This window comes from Aphelocoma coerulescens, chromosome 9, assembly GCF_041296385.1.
Source record: "Aphelocoma coerulescens isolate FSJ_1873_10779 chromosome 9, UR_Acoe_1.0, whole genome shotgun sequence".
Classification (NCBI taxonomy): Eukaryota; Metazoa; Chordata; class Aves; order Passeriformes; family Corvidae; genus Aphelocoma; species Aphelocoma coerulescens.
The window spans coordinates 12,408,978-12,426,388 of record NC_091023.1 but is presented as its reverse complement, the minus strand read 5'-3'; the positions used below and the strand labels follow the sequence as shown (position 1 = coordinate 12,426,388).

Genomic DNA, 17,411 nt, shown 5'->3' with positions numbered 1-17,411 from the left:
CTATGCTATTTTTTTAACATAATTTTTTTCCATCTTAAACTGTGAAGACAAAATATGACTTTTATGATTCAGATTGTGCTGTTAAATTACAGGGAAAAAACATTATGAACACACACTGATTTTTACAACAGAATTTTAGAAACTGAGAGTTTCTAAAATTGGAGGCAATTTGGGCTTCCACAGCCAGAGCAAGCGCAGTCCAGCAACACAATCGTAACAATAAAAATGAGACAGGGCAGCTTTAAGAGAGAAACAGGAAGCTGTAACTAGAATCCAGCTGAATTCTGAGCTGGGGCACTTTACCATGAGGCTGCAAATGAAACAGATGTGCTTGCTGTGAATGTCTGTAGTGTCTGGACTTTTTGTACCAAAGGTGACAACACTTTCCGTCCTGTGAATTTTTTTTCTTCTTTTATTTTTCACATACTTTCTATAAAGGGAATGAAATGGAGAAGTTGAAGAAATATGTATCAGTGAAAGATGAAGATCACTTTTATCATCAGGGAGCTGTGGAGCTGCTGATCTTTAACTTTCTACTCATTCTTACAATACTAACAATTTGGTTGTTTAAAAACCATCGATTCCGCTTTCTGCATGAAACTGGAGGAGCTATGCTTTATGGTGAGTATAAATTCAAGTGCCAGCATAACATCAGACTAGTTGCATATTTATGATCAAGCACTTGAGATCAAGTGCTGAAAAAGCTCAGAAAACGTGCTGAATTAAATGTCATCAGCTCCATTAGTGTACGGTAAAATAATGATGTAACAGCATCTCTCCTGAAGTAGCTAGAGGCTGCCTTGAAGGGAGAGCAACTGTCATGAGCTGGTTATCCTCAGGATGTGCATGTTCTGCACCTCTGTGGTTAGACAGCAGAGAGTTGAGGAGTTTACTGTTTACAAAAGAATGAAATCCTTTCAGTGACAGAGATTATTTCATTTGCTTGGGTTTTTGTAACATTCAAACCTGTTAGCCTGAGGAGCCTAGTGGATACAGACCTGTTGTCTAATAAAGTTTAAATGATCTTGAGAGCTTTCTTTTGGCTTTGCTCTGTGCCTTTGAAAAACACACTGAAGAATGTGTCTCAAGTTTGCTCTCAATGCTGTCATTGTAGGGTAACTTCACTTTGCCTGTCTAGTTCTAATCTTCTCTGAAGGTTTGCCAGGTTGCATTTTGCTTTCATGCGTAACTTTCCGCATTGTCCCCTAAGTACTCTCTAGTTTAATGGTACGCACTTACACATGTAATGATTTCTCTTGTCATTCTCTTACTGCTGTTTCACTCTGAGAGACTCTACTGCCATTTCTGCTGCCATAAAATACATACAGGAGGGTAAAATGTCAAAATGGAAGACAGAAATCAGCAACTCAATCATTACCTGAGTACCAGCCTGTTCTGACACGCTCTGCACACACCATATCCTCTAGCAGCGTAATACCCAAAACTGATTTTGTTAAGATTGCATATTCTGAAGAATATTTGTTTATCAAAGCACACCACATGCAAACAACTACATATGGAGGTTCATCTACAAGCCTGCAATGGCAAAGGCAACTGACACTTACATTTTGAGGTAAAAGTTGCATTTCCTATGTCAAGCATTGTAAGGTGATCTCTGTTCCACTAGAAGACTGAAGCAGATACCAGTCTTCTTTATATCCCCTACAAACTATTTTTTTTTTATAAACTAACTGTATGAAATTTCAAGAACAGGCTAATTCCTCTTCTTGGCTCATTGTCTTCACAAGAAACTTGAAACTTCAAAGGAAAGCAAGCAAAAAAGAAACTCTTGTATTAATCCAGTCGTTGAGCCCCTATCACCTGGGTCTGCAGGATCTCTTACTTCTTGCCTGCCTTGCCTGTATTTTAAAGTTCTGAAAAAGTATTTATTCGATAATCTACCCTTTTTCTAACGTTTAAATCCGTTACACATGGAAAACACATCAACTGAATCAGTTGAGACTGAGATACACATCACATGATACTTAAATGCAACAGTTTTCACTGTAAGACATCACCTGAATTGTTAACAATTTTATGGGGTGCAAGTTATGTAATACTGAGAACACATTTGCTTGTTGCATTTCTGTTAACATTTCTCAAAAGGAAAGTCATGAGACATTGTGCAATATATTATGATCAACTTGTAAACTGTTTTTCTAAATATATGGGTGCCTCTACTGCAATAGCTTCCTTTTCACTAATTGTGCTGTTTGCCATGTGCAGCTGAGGACCTTTTGTGAAGATTTAGACAAAAGTCTGTCAAAACAGAAATAAAATATGGGAGAATACAACAAAACAAAAACAAATAAGTATGGAATTGGGTTTTATCTGCCATTTGATTCTGTTTTGCTGCCTGCTCAGAACATACTCTGCACATCATGAGGATAACCTGCTCATATCCTTTTGATTGGTTAAGAGATTAGTGCTCCAGCAGGACAGGGCTTTTGAATTATTAAAACATTCCTCATGACTGTAAATAAACTATCTGTTTAGTCTTGCATTATTTATGGTAACCTTCAAACAGAGAAAAAAATCTTATCTGTAGAATCCAAAAGCTAATGATGCCCTTCTTCTCCTTCAAATTTTTGGATATGGGTGTAGTTTTCTTTAACATTGTGGAATGTCAATATTGAAAAGAAATTGAAATTTCAGAGGTCATAAGAGAGGTGCCAGATCAACAGGCAGCAACTTTGGGAGAAAATCTTCATGACACCAAGCACTGACAGTGAGACAAGTCCTACCCTCACTTAATTTTACCTTGCTTCCCTATCCAAACAATTCTGATTTCTACATTTTCTGTACAAAAAGAGGTCTCCATCCTACAGTTTGCTTTGCTCCAGCCCATTAAGCTCTTTATTAGATATGTGAATAGCAATACAATGAACTGATAATTTGGCTTCAAGTGTCAGAATATGGGCACCTTTTGCAGAGTGTGTCCCACAGGATGATAAGTGGGTCCATATTCCTCAACTGTGACCTTAGGGGAATAGCAGTGGAGAGGATAGGAAGACAAAGTGTGAGTAACACCAGGGCAAAAAAAACAAACATAGAAAGACAAAAACAGGAAGAAGTTTTACAGTTACTGCAAAGTGCTGAACAGCCACAAACTGAACACAGCCTGATAGAGAGTTCTATTTAAAGTACAGAACAAATGGAAGGGTGAGTTGGCTTTTTTTTTTTTTTTTTTTTGCCTAGGCTCTGTAGGAAAATTCAGTTCTAGGCTGAATAGTTCCAGCTAGGAAAAAAAACAAAATACAACCATACTGTCCATTTAGAAATTTGAACAACTGAGGTGCATTTTTTTTTATCAAAGTGTGGTTCAACACTAAGTATAGCTAAATGTAATTCAAAAATCTTTCTACAAAGTAAAAAAACTAGAAGCATTTCAAATAATGCAGAATTAATTCACAAGAATTAATTCAACAGGAATTCAACATTTCACAAAATATATATGTATATACACATACACTGGAAGGCATTTAGCTTGAAAGTATTTAAAGACTCAAAATATTTTGTTTGTTTTGAGACCAAACTGAAAAATCACTCACAAAGAAAGAGGAAAAATACAGACTTACCGGTTTATTCATTTATTCCCTGGTTTTCCTGGGTCTCAGAGAGCAAGTTTCTCTGCATGTTGTAGTTGGGTTTGATAAACAGAACACAAAGAGTAAACTCAACTTAATTCCTGATTTCTGTATACCAGGGAGGCAGATGGATATGAGACAGTTTGCTATACAAGAGCACAGTCAGGAACAGTGTGGGAGATGATCTACACCAGCACTGATGAAAACAAAGCTACTTCTCTGGTATCAGAGTAGGTGACCCATCTTGTAGCACCAGGCCCCAGGACGTGGCCTCTTAGTGCTGGAGAAGACACAGTGAGCCAATAAAACACCTAAGTGCCTGTAGGCACCTCATGCAGAGCCAGGTATCTTTAGAAACCTCAGCTATAAACCATTAGGCACCAAAATCCCCATATAAGATGTAAGTCATGGCTCTTCACATTAGTGCAGTGGTAGTCCAGAGCTATACAGTGACAAACTGAGTTCAAGTATCCAAGTTACTCATCCTCCCCAGAAGTCAGGTATCAGGCTCACATAGAGAGAGGTACCACCTCTCAGCTCTGAGTAAGAGGCAAAAACACTCTTGCAAGTAGGCAGCTAGAATTGAACTTCAACAACACAAAAACCCAAACCAGCAGCAAGCCAATCTGTGCCTTTTTTATGGGAGGTTAATTACCAAATTTAATTGAACTTTTCTCAGCTTGAGTAATTGTCACCCCTAGGCAGGGGGTGGTACCCCCTAGGTGGAGGTGGGGCTGATTGCAGATGTACCAGCCTTCAGTTATGCTCCATGGGATTAGTGGATCAGACTGGAGGGAAAACATAAAAAGGCTGAATGACAGAAGAGCCATTGTGGTGCTCACATAAAATGGCTTTGGGTTGCAGTGGTTAGAGGTGTTTCCCCAGGTTTTGAGGGGACAGGTTTTGACAGGTGTGCAGAGGGAAAGCTGACTCACAGTAGCCCTTTGCAGCCCCTTCTGAGGATCCCATTAGTGTGTTTGGAACTGAGGCACAATCAGTTCTGGATTCAGCTTTGGGGGAGGTGTCTAATGATTAAGCACTATGATTCTTTTACTTTCTAAATCCAGTATGCCTCTTGTGTGAAATAATTGTAGTTGCCTTCTAATGGTGTGTTCTGAGTATCCCTGTTTCTTACAGGCAGAAGTGGATGTAACAGGTCCCAGAAAGAGGAATCCCTGGACCTTAATAAACCAGAATATTTTATAGTCTTCCTGATTACAGCGTTCACAATGAAAAAAGGTTGTCAGGACTCAGAAGACAGTATGGGAAAATCACAAGTCAGAAACTGACATTTTGTAGTGGTGAGGTGAAAAGAGGAACATCATTTTTGAGGCAAATGAAGAAATTTGAAAGAAAATCTTAAATATTTGGGAAAATCAAGTAATGACTAGAACTGCATCCCTGAGTGTCCTTACTAAGGAAAGCATTTAACAGGTGACTATATGAAATCCTGGGGAAACAACAGTCCTGTTTAGCTCAGGAATTTGGCACGATGACTTAAAAAAATCCCTTCCAATGGTCAAATCTATGATTAAGGATTTTATCCTGCTTCCACTGGAGAAGCTGGTAAACCTGCACTGCCTTCAGCTGAAACATGACTGAGCTGTAGTTAGAGTGAGATTTTGCTGCAAGATCCGATTTCAAAAGACAGTTGAGACATCTTTAAAGAAATCTGTAACATTAGTGACACCCTTTTCTGTTTCAATGCTGCATTTAAATAAATGTGCTTAAAACACTTTTTGAATAGTCTTTTTCTGCCCGTGTCCTTGCACAGGCCTTGGTGAATGTCTGCAAAATATTTCTGTTACCTGAGCAGGTTACCTGGTAATAGAAGTGCATTAGAGACTGTAGTTTAAAACATTGAGTCATATGGACAAAAATGGCAAAGGAAAACCTGTAAGTTTTGTGCTCCAGAGAATGAAAAACATCAAGTCTTGTTCAAGCATCAAATTAAGTTGAATTTTTAATGTATTTGAAATTGAATTTAAAAATTTAATATGTGGTTCTTCTAGAGGAAATCTAATAAAAATAAGCTGAAAACCCTGACAGTTTTAACTAATTAATGGTTTCCTGGTTTCTGACTCGTGATTTTGGACATCTGGGCTGACCACTGTGGAAGTCATATTTCATTGTAGCACGTGCAGTGCTTGCTTCCCTTTACATATAAATGCTTTCCCCTAACATTTTGAGGAATTCTGTCTTTTACTGTAGCTAGATTTATTATCTGATTTATTGCATGAATGCTGTGTAACTTAAGAAAATGGTCTTGGGCTTTTCTACACCTTATTGAAATTCTCTATCATTTAAAGAAAGCAACCATACTAAACAATAGATTTGCAAAAGTGTGCACACACTAAACAGGCAATACAGCTGTTAGCATCACTACAAGAAGCTACAAACTTGACTTACGGGTGCACTAGAAATCTGCAGTTCTGAGAGTCTCTCTTAGGAGAAGATGTGACAATAACACAGACTCTCAAGGTCCTTGTGATCACTTGTATCACCATCTGATTATGGGATCAAACTGAAAATGTAACATCATGTTTTGCAGATGCTTCTGATATTTCCTGTAATTTAGTTTCTTTCTTATCTTCCACTAGTAAGTGTGTCTATCTAGATGTTTAGGTGTCTTCCATCAATATTTAATCTGAGTATTCTTAGCATGTTATGAATATGTTAATAATTAGTAACTGTAAAATTGTTCATCCTATACACTGGACTTAAAGCATATAGGACGCATAAAAGAAGTATGGAAATTAAATTTTATACCAAATCAAAGTATCTGAGGGTGGAAATAATCTCAGTAATGTTATCTAGCTAAATATTACTCACCTCTCCTAAAGTAAACATGCAGCCTCCCACTAGAGCCAACAGAAAGAGCTATACCATCCAGAGGATGGCTGCAGAAGTACATTTTCCTTCCTGTCAAGTGTAAAGAGAGACAAAATATCTGTCTTAGGTAAGAGTCCTAAATTGTAGATAGTCTTATTATTCCTTCCCTTCTTCCTGATTTATTTTTCTATGTTTATACAGTCTCAAAAATTCAGTCTTCTACAGAAAGCAGAATATGCCTGAGGATGTGTCAGAGTTTTGTCCCCACAAATGAAGTGTGTAAAATCTCCAACAGCACAGCTGATGTTTATATGCTCAGCACAGCACATGAGTTGTGCAGGCATCTCCCTGCTCTAAATAACTACTGAAAATGAAATGGACGAGAAAACTCAGTATTATGCCAGAAACTGGATCACAAAAACAGGTGTATGACTGTGCATATGTCAAACCAACATCTGCATTCTAATGAAATGACCATTTTGGAAGAATATTTTGTGGTCATCCATGAAGTGTTGAGAGAGGTTCTGTAAATGTAGAAACCCTGAGAAGGTTTCCTAGTTTTGGAAGAGCTAATTTTTCTCTAAACTGGTAAATCTGTAGCATCAAATACTTAAAAGTACTTGAATCTCTTTCATTATTCTTTTTTTCTTTACTCTCCAGGACTTTTAATGGGATTAATTATACAATATGTGACAGAATCACCAGATGTTGAAAGTGGAATTGTTTATGACTGTGAAAAGCTGAAATCTGGGCCATCCACTCTGCTTATTAACATAACTAATCAGGTCTACGAATATCAATACAAAAGAGAGATCAGCCACCACAATGTCAATGGTCACCAGGGCAATGCAATGCTTCAAAAGGTAAAACCTATCTTATTTTTGTTCTAAACTCTGTAAGATATTTATTTTATTTTCATCCTTGAAAGAGGAAAATAAGCTTCAAGTTAAAATGAGACAGAGAGAGAGTCTACTCTGAGTTTAGGGTGAGCAAGGTAAGTGATGAAGAGCAGTAAAGGAAATGAGGTGTGGTAGAACCCTGACCATCATTTAGCTCCAAGCTGACTGTGCGCTTGCGGAGTGGTTGCCTAAGCTGTTTCAAATGACAGTCCCATCTCCTGCAGACACTGAGTTCATTACAGACACAGCTGTTAACTTGGATTCATTGCCACTAAACCTTTATAAACCCCACTGGTATCTTTATTTTTCCTCTGTCTTCAAAGGGATTTGCTCTGGCAGGATAATGCAAGGGGAGGTTACCTCCCGTGGACAGCAGAGGAAACTGCAAACTCTAAACATCTTTCAAAACACAAACTTGTAAATAATGTAAAATGTACTTAATGTACATTTTAATTCATCAGAGCATTCTCATACATTCTTCCACTCCTGCAGTGGTCCTCAGCAGGGACTTCGCTCCCATGGGGAGATACCATTGTGGCAATTCAGGCTGGATGCAAAAAGGGAAGTGTGGGAGAAAATTTGCAGTCTTTCACATCATGCCCTTTCCTCTTTTCCAGTATATAACAAAATATTTTACTTTGTTATTAGAGTCGTTCCCTGCCTATGTAATATTTGCTTCTTATAATGTTCGCTTGTTTTAAAAAATGGCAGCCATTTGAAGAACACTGCAGTGCAGAGGCACTTTTTAAGACCTGGATTTTGTGCTCAAAGACATTGTATATTCACGTGAAGCTTCTAAGCCCTTACCAATGGCTTTTTAAAATATTGCAATGCATTATTTTGCTTTCTTTCAAGTGTTATTGTTTGTGTAGCACAGTAATACATGATCCTGTGTATTATACGGTTATCATTATAAAAACTTTTAAGTTATGCTTACAATGTACACTGGGGAGCTCAGCAGAACTAGGATTTAACCATCTGCTCAAATTTCTTGCTGATGCAGCACCATTGTGTGCCTGTCTGCTGTTCTGCTGTTACTGCCAGACTTGCCCTTCTCAGAAAGAACTAGACTGTCAAGGACCATTAGAGTTGTGGTGGGTGGAGACAGGAAAATACTGTGGCAGTAAGACTAATCAGGTTTTGCTGAATCTTCATCCTTTTTCCTGCCAGCTGGTTGCAGTTGCAGCTTTGTCGTAGCCAAAGTGTGTGTTTAGTTTCCAGGGCATATGTACTAATCCATTACATTTTGTCATCTTCATCAGGCCTGGTACTGAAGCTGACTTAGGAGAAAGGAGGAGCACTGGCTTGCACAGAAATTTCTGGTGCCCTTACAGGGAACTGCCCAATCTTGTTTCCATAATTTCACTTTGCTGGAAGGCTCTTAAAAGTCTCAACTGTGAATTGTAGTTCCTCTAAATTATTGGAGAGACCTCAGTCTGCCTAGATTTTCACTTCTTTTTCCTTTAAAATTACCTGCCAGATGCCCTCTTGAAAAGAAAATAAATAAAAAAGGAAAAGGGATAAATTCAGCTGTATTTAGGAGACAATAACAATGCCTGGCAGCCTTCCTGACTGGCAAAAGCACTAATGTAAAAAACAGAAAGCATGATCACACCATGCTCTGTGTTTTGTACAACTGTAATTCCCTTTTGACTGCAGTAAAAGCGTTTACTTAGTGCCTTTTATCAGAGAGAATAGATTGTGCCATGACTTACAAACATGTATTCTTTAGAACATGGTTTTGAATAATAAAACATGCAGTCAGGATTTCTGACGCCCACAGAAAAGATATTTTGACATATTTTCTGAATTCATTCCAAAATTAACATTTGAAAATGTTAGTTCATAAATGAAGAAAATCCTTTTTCCATCATGTTTTAAATGATGGTGCCAGCACAGCTAATGTTGCTGGCAGGTTATTTAGCTCGCTTTCAGCTTTATAACTCAAAGTGAGCAAGATGGAAAAAAGTCTCAGCTCTCACTTCCTGTTTATCAAATCAAGCTGTTAGTAAGAAGGCAGAAATAATTTTGTAGGCAGGTCTTACTCTTTTGAAGAAAAATAATCTAGAATACTGTAGCCTTAAAATATCACTTCATCTGAACAAAGTGCAAGCCTTTGCACTAATTACCTCCTGTCTCTTAAAAGTATTGATATAGCCCACTGACAGAACACTAAGCAGTACACAGGCTTATTTGGTTTTTTTCTCCAGCAATGCTGTAATTTTAAAGAGAATTCTATTTTATTGAAAGCTATTTATAATGAATTGCAGTGGCTGGGCAATGTCCTTGGTCTTTCTCTGTGCCAGAAGTTGAAGGCCTCAGTGCATTTCCTCATTCTAGCATTACTTTAAAATTTTAATGGCTATTTTATAAACCATTTCCTTCAAAGGAAATGTTACCTTGGTTTTGGTGGTGTAGGCCTTTTATCACCATTCTGTACACAGGGAATTGAGGCCCAACACTGCTGATGTGTCTTTCCTGAAAGTGAACAGGAGATCCATGTCTGACCCAGGGGTCATGTCATGGGACTGTCAAGTTGATGTCTGGTAGGGCAGCTGCTGTCGCAGGTAACGCTGCTTTTATGTGTTACCTGTAATGTAGCACGTGATTGATCTCCTTCTTGAAGGAATACTTTTCAAGTAGCAATCTGCATCTGTAAACTGTAAGGAACTACCCATTTATACTTCCAAGAAAACAATTCAGAATAATCCCACAGACAGTGAAGGTGAGCCTTAGATCAGTCCTGATAAGAAGATACAATTAAAACCTATCATATCAAATTAAATGCTACTTTATTTTTCTTACCCTTTCTTCTGTCCTTTCTGGCAGATGACCTTTGATCCTTCCATCTTCTTCAATATTTTGCTGCCACCCATTATATTTCATGCTGGATATAGTTTGAAGAAGGTATGTGTCTTTTTCCTTATGTGACAAAAGGGACTGAGTGTGGCTGCTGCTCTGTAGATCCAACAGGCCAGTGACAGAGGACAGAGTCAGCTAACAATTATATTGCCTGGGAAGAACTCGGCAGGAATGGATTAAAATGAATGATCCATGGCCCTCATTCTGCTCCCCTTCCGTCCCTGTGCAGAGATCTGATCGTGCAGTTTAGGACACTTAGGCCTCCCTGTTTTCAGAAGAGACCACTTTGAATGCCGTGAACTGCGGGCAGGAGCAGCCTCTCTGTGTTTCACTTCCTGCCTGATCAGGACTTTGTTCAAGCGATGGGGTTATGATACCATTTGTATCAGGTACTTCCAATGTGAAATTCTGCTAAGATCCCGAAACATTTGTCTAGATACATAAAAAAGAGGGAACTTTGATGGCATTCCACTTGGGGAAAAAATTAAACGTCTTTAAATTGTATTTTCCAAAATAACTGAAGTAGCCAATATTGTTCCATCTTCTATATAAGTGTTGTAACAAATGGTACTTCTAAATGTGTTTCTACTTGGTCTGAATGCTTTTTTATTCACTATATTACAAAGGACTTTCTTTCCAACTTTCCTCCCCAGCGACATTTTTTTCGTAACTTAGGATCAATTTTAACCTATGCCTTTTTGGGAACTGCCATCTCCTGCATTGTCATAGGGTAAGTGAGTGTCTTCTGCTGTTATCACATGCTTGGTATTTTTTTCAATTAAAAACTAAACTGTAAAAATAACAGGCCCTGCATGGTCAATATACTTAGCAACTTGTGTATCAGATAAAGTAATTCCTTCTCAGGGAACGCTGAGATGGAAAAGACAAAACTCTTGGATAGCCAAGGACTGTCCCAGGCATTCAGAAAATTGTGTCCTTCATTTTTGGTCTGTGACTGGTGTAAGCATAAACTGCCTTCTACACTCCATAGCTGTAACCATCTGTCCTGAGAGACAGGACAATTGTCTCAATTGAAAATCCATGCTTCTAACCCGAATTTCTTCTAGAGAAGAGCAGATCTCTAACAGTAAGGGAAGGACTTTAAATCTCAGAGAGGGTAGGAATAGATACCTCGTGGCATATATGTAAAATAATTGGAGTCATTTCAAAGGCTAAGTGAAATTTTTAGTAGAAGATCACATGAAAAGCCTCAGTCTGGAACTATGTGTGAATTGAGCCTGGGTGACTCAATGGCTTCTACAGAAAAAGAGGAAGGAAAGAAAGTAGAGGGGCAAAATATCTTGTTTTATTTCCAGACCTGCTTAGGGAAAAGTTTCTAATTTTTTTTCAAATTTACCTAACTAAAGAAAATACTTGCTAGTCAGAAATGTATTATATCTTTCCAGGCTGGCATGGTGTGAAAATTCTGTTTGTCTGTTCAATTAGCCCAATGAAAATTAAACAAAACATTTAAAAATCCTTTTGGATCTTAAAATTTCAAGTTTTTCATGATATTTATGAATTTCACATAGATACTTCAGCTCTCACATCTGGAAAAATTCCTGATGCAGGGGAAAACGAATGAGCAGAGTTGGACTCTGCAGTGAGAGGGTCTTTGTGCCTGCCCAGAGCCTTCCTGAGAGGAGCAGTGCACTGCTCCCAGTTAAGCCTGAGCATCGCTGACATCCCCTGGCATTTCTGTGCTGGGGACTTGCATGGAGATGGCTGAGCTACCTCAGTCTGGATGGTCTGGGGAGGTGATGGAGCAGTGCTTCCTGGAAGTGAGCAAGTCTTGCTGAGAGGCCTTGATCTTGCTGGTATTGTGCAGAGTTAAATTGGCAAAAAAGTCACAGAACTCTCTGGTGTTCAGGTGTTAGACTAGGAAGCACACTATAATTTGTAGACCTTATTTGAGAGCCTGGGCTGTAGGACTCAGAAATTTAATCTCGGCATGATATGGAAAGGTATGTGGAAAAACCTCAGGTATTGTGAGGGCACTTGAATTTAGAATTGGTTGAGGTTCTGTATTGACAGCAGTGTCAAATTATAGAAGCAGTTAATTTTTTTAATGTCTGTCTTTCCCTTTCTTTAAAGTAAAGATGTATGTGCTGCATCAAGGTATAAAGCCCTTGCCGGCATTATTATGAAATGGAATTTCTCCTTTAATATCATTTTAATAATAGTAAAATACATGAACAACCTATAACATAGAGTTCAATGATTTTAAAACCATTCTTTTATGTGTATGTCATCATACCTATCTTGATATCCTAGATTCCGAATAATCAAGTAGCTTAGTAAGCATAATGCACAGGAGGTATTGTGTTATTTAAAGCTCTGCAAGCCATGGTCACTCCAAGTGCCAGGAAAATTTAGACTCTGCAATCAAAGTATGATCGTCTCCTGTGCTGAAATACAAAGGAGTGTAAACTCTCAATGTGGCTGTCTCCCCTTCATGTAAGAAAAAACACTGAACATCTATGGGCTCAGGAAAAAGGATGCCTTTCAGACCCAAAGCTGTAACTACAGGAGGCACTGTGCCCTGTGTCACATTTACTGGAGGAGGAAAAGCTTCATCTCACTTTTCTTTGTGAAAATTTCCTTGAGAAATGGCACCTCATCACTTCTTGAAGTTCACAGCTTGGACAGCTGCACCACTCATATTTCTCCCCTGTCTTTATTTGCATTAGCATACCTATGAACCTTGCTCTTGTTTCTTTTCTTACCCATTTATATGGCAGCGAGCACCCCTAAGGTTGAAATTATAAATTCAGTAAAAAAATCTACACCCTAACAACAGTTTGAGCTGAATGGTAGCACAGTTCTGAGGTAACAGTGGTTCTGGATCTCAGTTGGACTCTTCCTGTGCTTCCTTTCTCTTGTCTCAGCTATTCAACATAAACCAATAGCCAACAGATCTGTGAGATTGCAGGAAAGCATTAGGGTTGTCCAACCTAGCAATGCTTTTAAATATGCATTTGGTTTATGACTCTGACATTGCCCATGTTAATGGAAAATTCCACAGCAGCTTTGATAATTTTGTTAAAATAAACATAGTATATTCAATTTAGCCTATATTCCAAATACTTCCATGCCTTTATCCATGCTATTTTATTTAAAACAGAATAAATGCAGATAGAATCTACTTCAAAAAGTTCCTACTAAGAACAATTCCTGCTAGCAATTCAAAGTTCCAGCCCAAAGTCAGGATAAAGATCAAAAGGAAACCTTAAGGGAGAGAGTAGTAAGCACTGGGCCTTGCCGGGTGTTCTTGTGCAAACCCACAACACCCACTGGAATCACTGCAGAGAAGGCAGTAATATATTCAGAGCAGGGCTTGTGTGAATGTGAAGCCTGTTTGCATAATGTACATGTCAGGATAAGAAGGAGATAATGACTGCATGAAGAAGAAAGATTCTATGAAAACTCTACTGAAAGGAATGAAAAGTAAGTCCTAAAAGAAAAATATGTCTTCAGACAGAAAGGGTGAAGAACTAGTTGCTGTTACAAAAGAAAGGGCAGAACCCTGAGGTACTTCTAGGTTTCATTGCTATAAACAAATATTTTGTGCACAGGTATGATTAAACGTGTGCTTTCTTCTCATTATGTGAGCACAACACACACATAAACAGTACTTTGATATCCACAGGCTCGAGCTCTGTGTGTCTGCAGCCTCTCACTGGGGCTGTGTTCCTGCTGCCTGAGTTACAGAGCTCTGAGTGAACCCTTCTGGGGCTCACTGAAGTGGCAATGCAAAGCCTGTAGCAAAGAAGGACCAGACCTCTCTTTGTCAACCAGAAACAGCTGGGAAATATCATTAATAAAGAACAGAAACATCATTTGGATTGTTGCAAACTCTTAGAGTGCTAACACGTTGCCATGGAACACACTGATACAATGGTGCCTGTCTCCTCTTTGTGAGTCTTTGCTTTTGTGTGAAAGGCCTCAAGAAAGAGGAGCTGTGTGGAATTTGAGTGAAAAGGCTATAATCAGATATTCCCACTGAGGGTGAGGGAAGGAGGAGTAAGAGAGAGTGGGTTTTTTTAGTGAAGATTGTGCCAAAATGTACTTGCTTTCAGCTAAGTACTGCTCTAAGGAATGCCTGCCCATGTTAGCTGTAAGACTGTCCTCGGCCACTTAACATACATGAAGGATATAAAGCTTTCCCAGCAAAGCAAAATTATGCCCTTTGTAACAAATCTGACTACCAAGGATCCACGCAGAGAGATCCTATAAGGGAAAGGGGAAACTCTCCCTCTCCAAGCCCTATTGACTGCAGAATTGCTGAAGTGGTCCCCTTCCTGGTGAACAGTCTGCTGACTCCAGGTCTGCATGACATAAGATCATATAAGATCCAGTCTTTTGACAGATCTTTTCTCTGTCAGTGGTTCCAGCTTCCTATCTTTTGAAGAGTAGTGTGGAATAATCACTGAGACAGCTCTTTCTTCCTAAGAAAAACCATACAGGACAAGTCTCTCTGAGGCTCAGTCTGATACAGGGCAGGCAGTCTTTTGTTGGAGGAGACTCAGAGGATGACTTAGGTTAGTTATCCTAACCTAAATTAGGATATCCTGGAAGCAATGTCTGTATGTCTGTAGTCATCCAGAACTCTGGGAAATCTGTTCCAGTCTTAACCGCCCTCACTACAAAGACTTTCTGTTTATCCAATTGGAATTTCCCTTGCTTCACCTTGTAACCCTTGCCTCTCATCCTTTCCCTATGCAGCCCTCAGAAGGTGGCTCTGTGTTCTCTGGACCCACCTGAAGATAGCACTTAGCTCCACTCCCATCTACAAGAGAAAGCTCAGCTTCTGTCTCTTCTCATATGTCACAGCCCTCGAATTACCTTGGTGGTTCCCTGCTGAGCTGTCTCCTATCTGTCTTCCCTGTACTGGAGTCCAAAACAAACCCTCTATTCCAGATGTCACCTCTCAAGTGCCAACAAAAGACTTCATGTCTTCGCTTGGTTTGCTCACCGTGCTTCCATGAACACAATGTGGTTTGCAGTCACCCTGCATAGTTGCTCTTGTGAAGTCCCATTCTGATTTGTGCTCCATTTGATATCCTCCAGGACTCCAGGGGTTTTCTGCACATACTTGTGTAGCCAGCCATGCTTCCGTGGGACTGCTACACAGGGTTGCTCTACTTTTCCATATGTACCTCAATATTAGCTGTGTATTATGATCACTGTAAGCTGAAGCACCACTGAGTTGATGCCACTCAGTGAGTGCATGAAAACTGGGCTGCTGAAGTATTAAACAAACATCTGCCCCCTCTTGCCTTTTTTTTTAGGTGTTACATCTTGGGAAGAAACAGGGAGAAGGACCTAATTTCAACTTCTGCAAGGAATAGTGTTCTCTTTACTTAGATTCTATTTTTAATAAACTGTGCTGGGTTTCATCTTCCAGAATTGATGTCTGTCATAGATATTTTCTATTTTGATAATGGAAGAGTGCTTAAGTATTTGGAAAAATCTTGACACTATGGTAACAACCTATCAGAGCAACATATTGAGCAGCAGAGGGTGTAGAACTATTTGCATTTTTCCCCTCTTGAAATCCTTTTGACTTCTTTGATCAACATTCTCAGTGGCAGCCAGGGCCAAGATGCCTATGCACAGGAGCACTGACATTATTAAGTTGGGCTTATCTGTGATTTTTTATTTGGTTTCACTTGGGTTCTCTCAAATTGCAATGCCAAAACAACATTTTTGATACTCAGAATGCAGCATGTCTGCAGTCACTTACTCATATTTTTCCAGCCTGTCTACTACTTTTGGCAAGGCCTGATTTTTCTGGAATTTAAAGCTATCTTAGTGTGCAACTCAAATAACAAATGTATTTGCAGAAAACGTAGGCCAAGTTTGATCTGTCTTTGTGCTGCACTGAGAATTTCGTTTGAATAAAGCTGAGATAAAAAATGGGGTTTGGATCAGAAAAAGTAGAGTAATTGTAGTTTTGAACAAGTGAAGTTACAAAAAGCAAACAAATGATAATAGTGGTGTTAGCAAAAATCCTTCCAGGATGATCCCTGTTTTAAGAGGAAAGATGCTGGTGTTGTTATTAGCTGCTCAGTTTGCATAACCTTCTCTGGCTGGGGAGACAGGACTTCTCCATAGTTCAGCTGGAGGCACAGGTGGTTAGTTCGGCTTGATTCATTCCAGTACGTCTGTGAGCACATGGATGCTGGATTTACAGTAACCATGTCAGATCACTTCATGGCAATCAGTGCTCAAAGTTCAACTTCTAATTAAAAAACCCTCATAGAATCCAGGTATTTCTTTTGTGTGTCTGTGTTTAACTGCAGTGACTAACAGCTTGGACAAAGAAGTCTCTTCTGACATTTAAATTCAAGTGTGAGAAATAAATTAATCATACTTGATTCTCACAGGCAGTCAGGAATCCTTTCCTTTGACATTCCTCACCATTCTACAAATGAATATTCAAATGCTGTCTGCATATGATCACTAAATGCTGAGACTAATATAATATAATATAATATAATATAATATAATATAATATAATATAATATAATCTTTCTAAATTATTTTTTTTTAAACTGAATCTTGAATCGTTTCACTTGAAAACCAGGACAATTGTTTTTGTTTCTATACATAGACATACACATATATAAGAAAAACATTTTAAAAGAGAAAAATAAAGGAGTATCAAGAAATATCAGATACCTATCCAGATATTTTTGTTGACCACAAGATTAGATTTTCCATCATAACTTTCTATGAAAGTAGACATTCTCCATTCAAATATCTGTGGTATCAAGATTCCACCATCACATGAAATTTTTTTCTTCACTCTTAACTGTACTGTTTTAGCAGTCCCTCTTTGTGCCTCCTAAAGAAGGATGGGTTGGACTGAATTAATAACATTTCTGCTCAAATGAAGCACTACCAAGAAATGTTCAACTTTCCTTTGCAGAGTTTACCAGGGTAAGATGCAACTCTTCAGTCAGAGATTTAGTTCTTTCATTGTTATACCTACCCAACCATTATTCTAAAAGTGAGAAGCACGCAGCCGAGAGCTTCAGCAGGCAGTATTTGTGGTTACTGAGCTCTGCAAGACTGGTGATATTCTTTTATTTTCATAGGTATTTTGGTAGTTTGGCAAAGGCTAGAGGGAAGTTCAGTGAGGTTATGGGTGTGTATATTACTTTCTGCCGGAAGCTTAATGGAATATACAAACGGAGTCTGCTGATAGGAAACAGTACTGAGCTTA

At 38.7% G+C, this 17,411-nt stretch overlaps 1 protein-coding gene across 2 annotated transcripts in view; it reads left to right on the top strand.

The window, feature by feature from the left end:
• The first annotated feature begins 316 nt into the window (after window positions 1–316).
• SLC9A9 (solute carrier family 9 member A9) overlaps window positions 317–17,411 on the top strand; it is a 181,325-nt gene continuing 164,230 nt past the window's right edge. For both annotated transcript variants that reach the window (XM_069024609.1, XM_069024608.1), the window contains exons 1-4: window positions 317–621; window positions 7,080–7,282; window positions 10,148–10,225; window positions 10,834–10,910. In XM_069024609.1, the coding sequence (XP_068880710.1) occupies window positions 447–621; window positions 7,080–7,282; window positions 10,148–10,225; window positions 10,834–10,910 (533 nt within the window). In that variant the 5' untranslated portion in view covers window positions 317–446. The remainder of the gene's footprint in view (window positions 622–7,079; window positions 7,283–10,147; window positions 10,226–10,833; window positions 10,911–17,411) is intronic.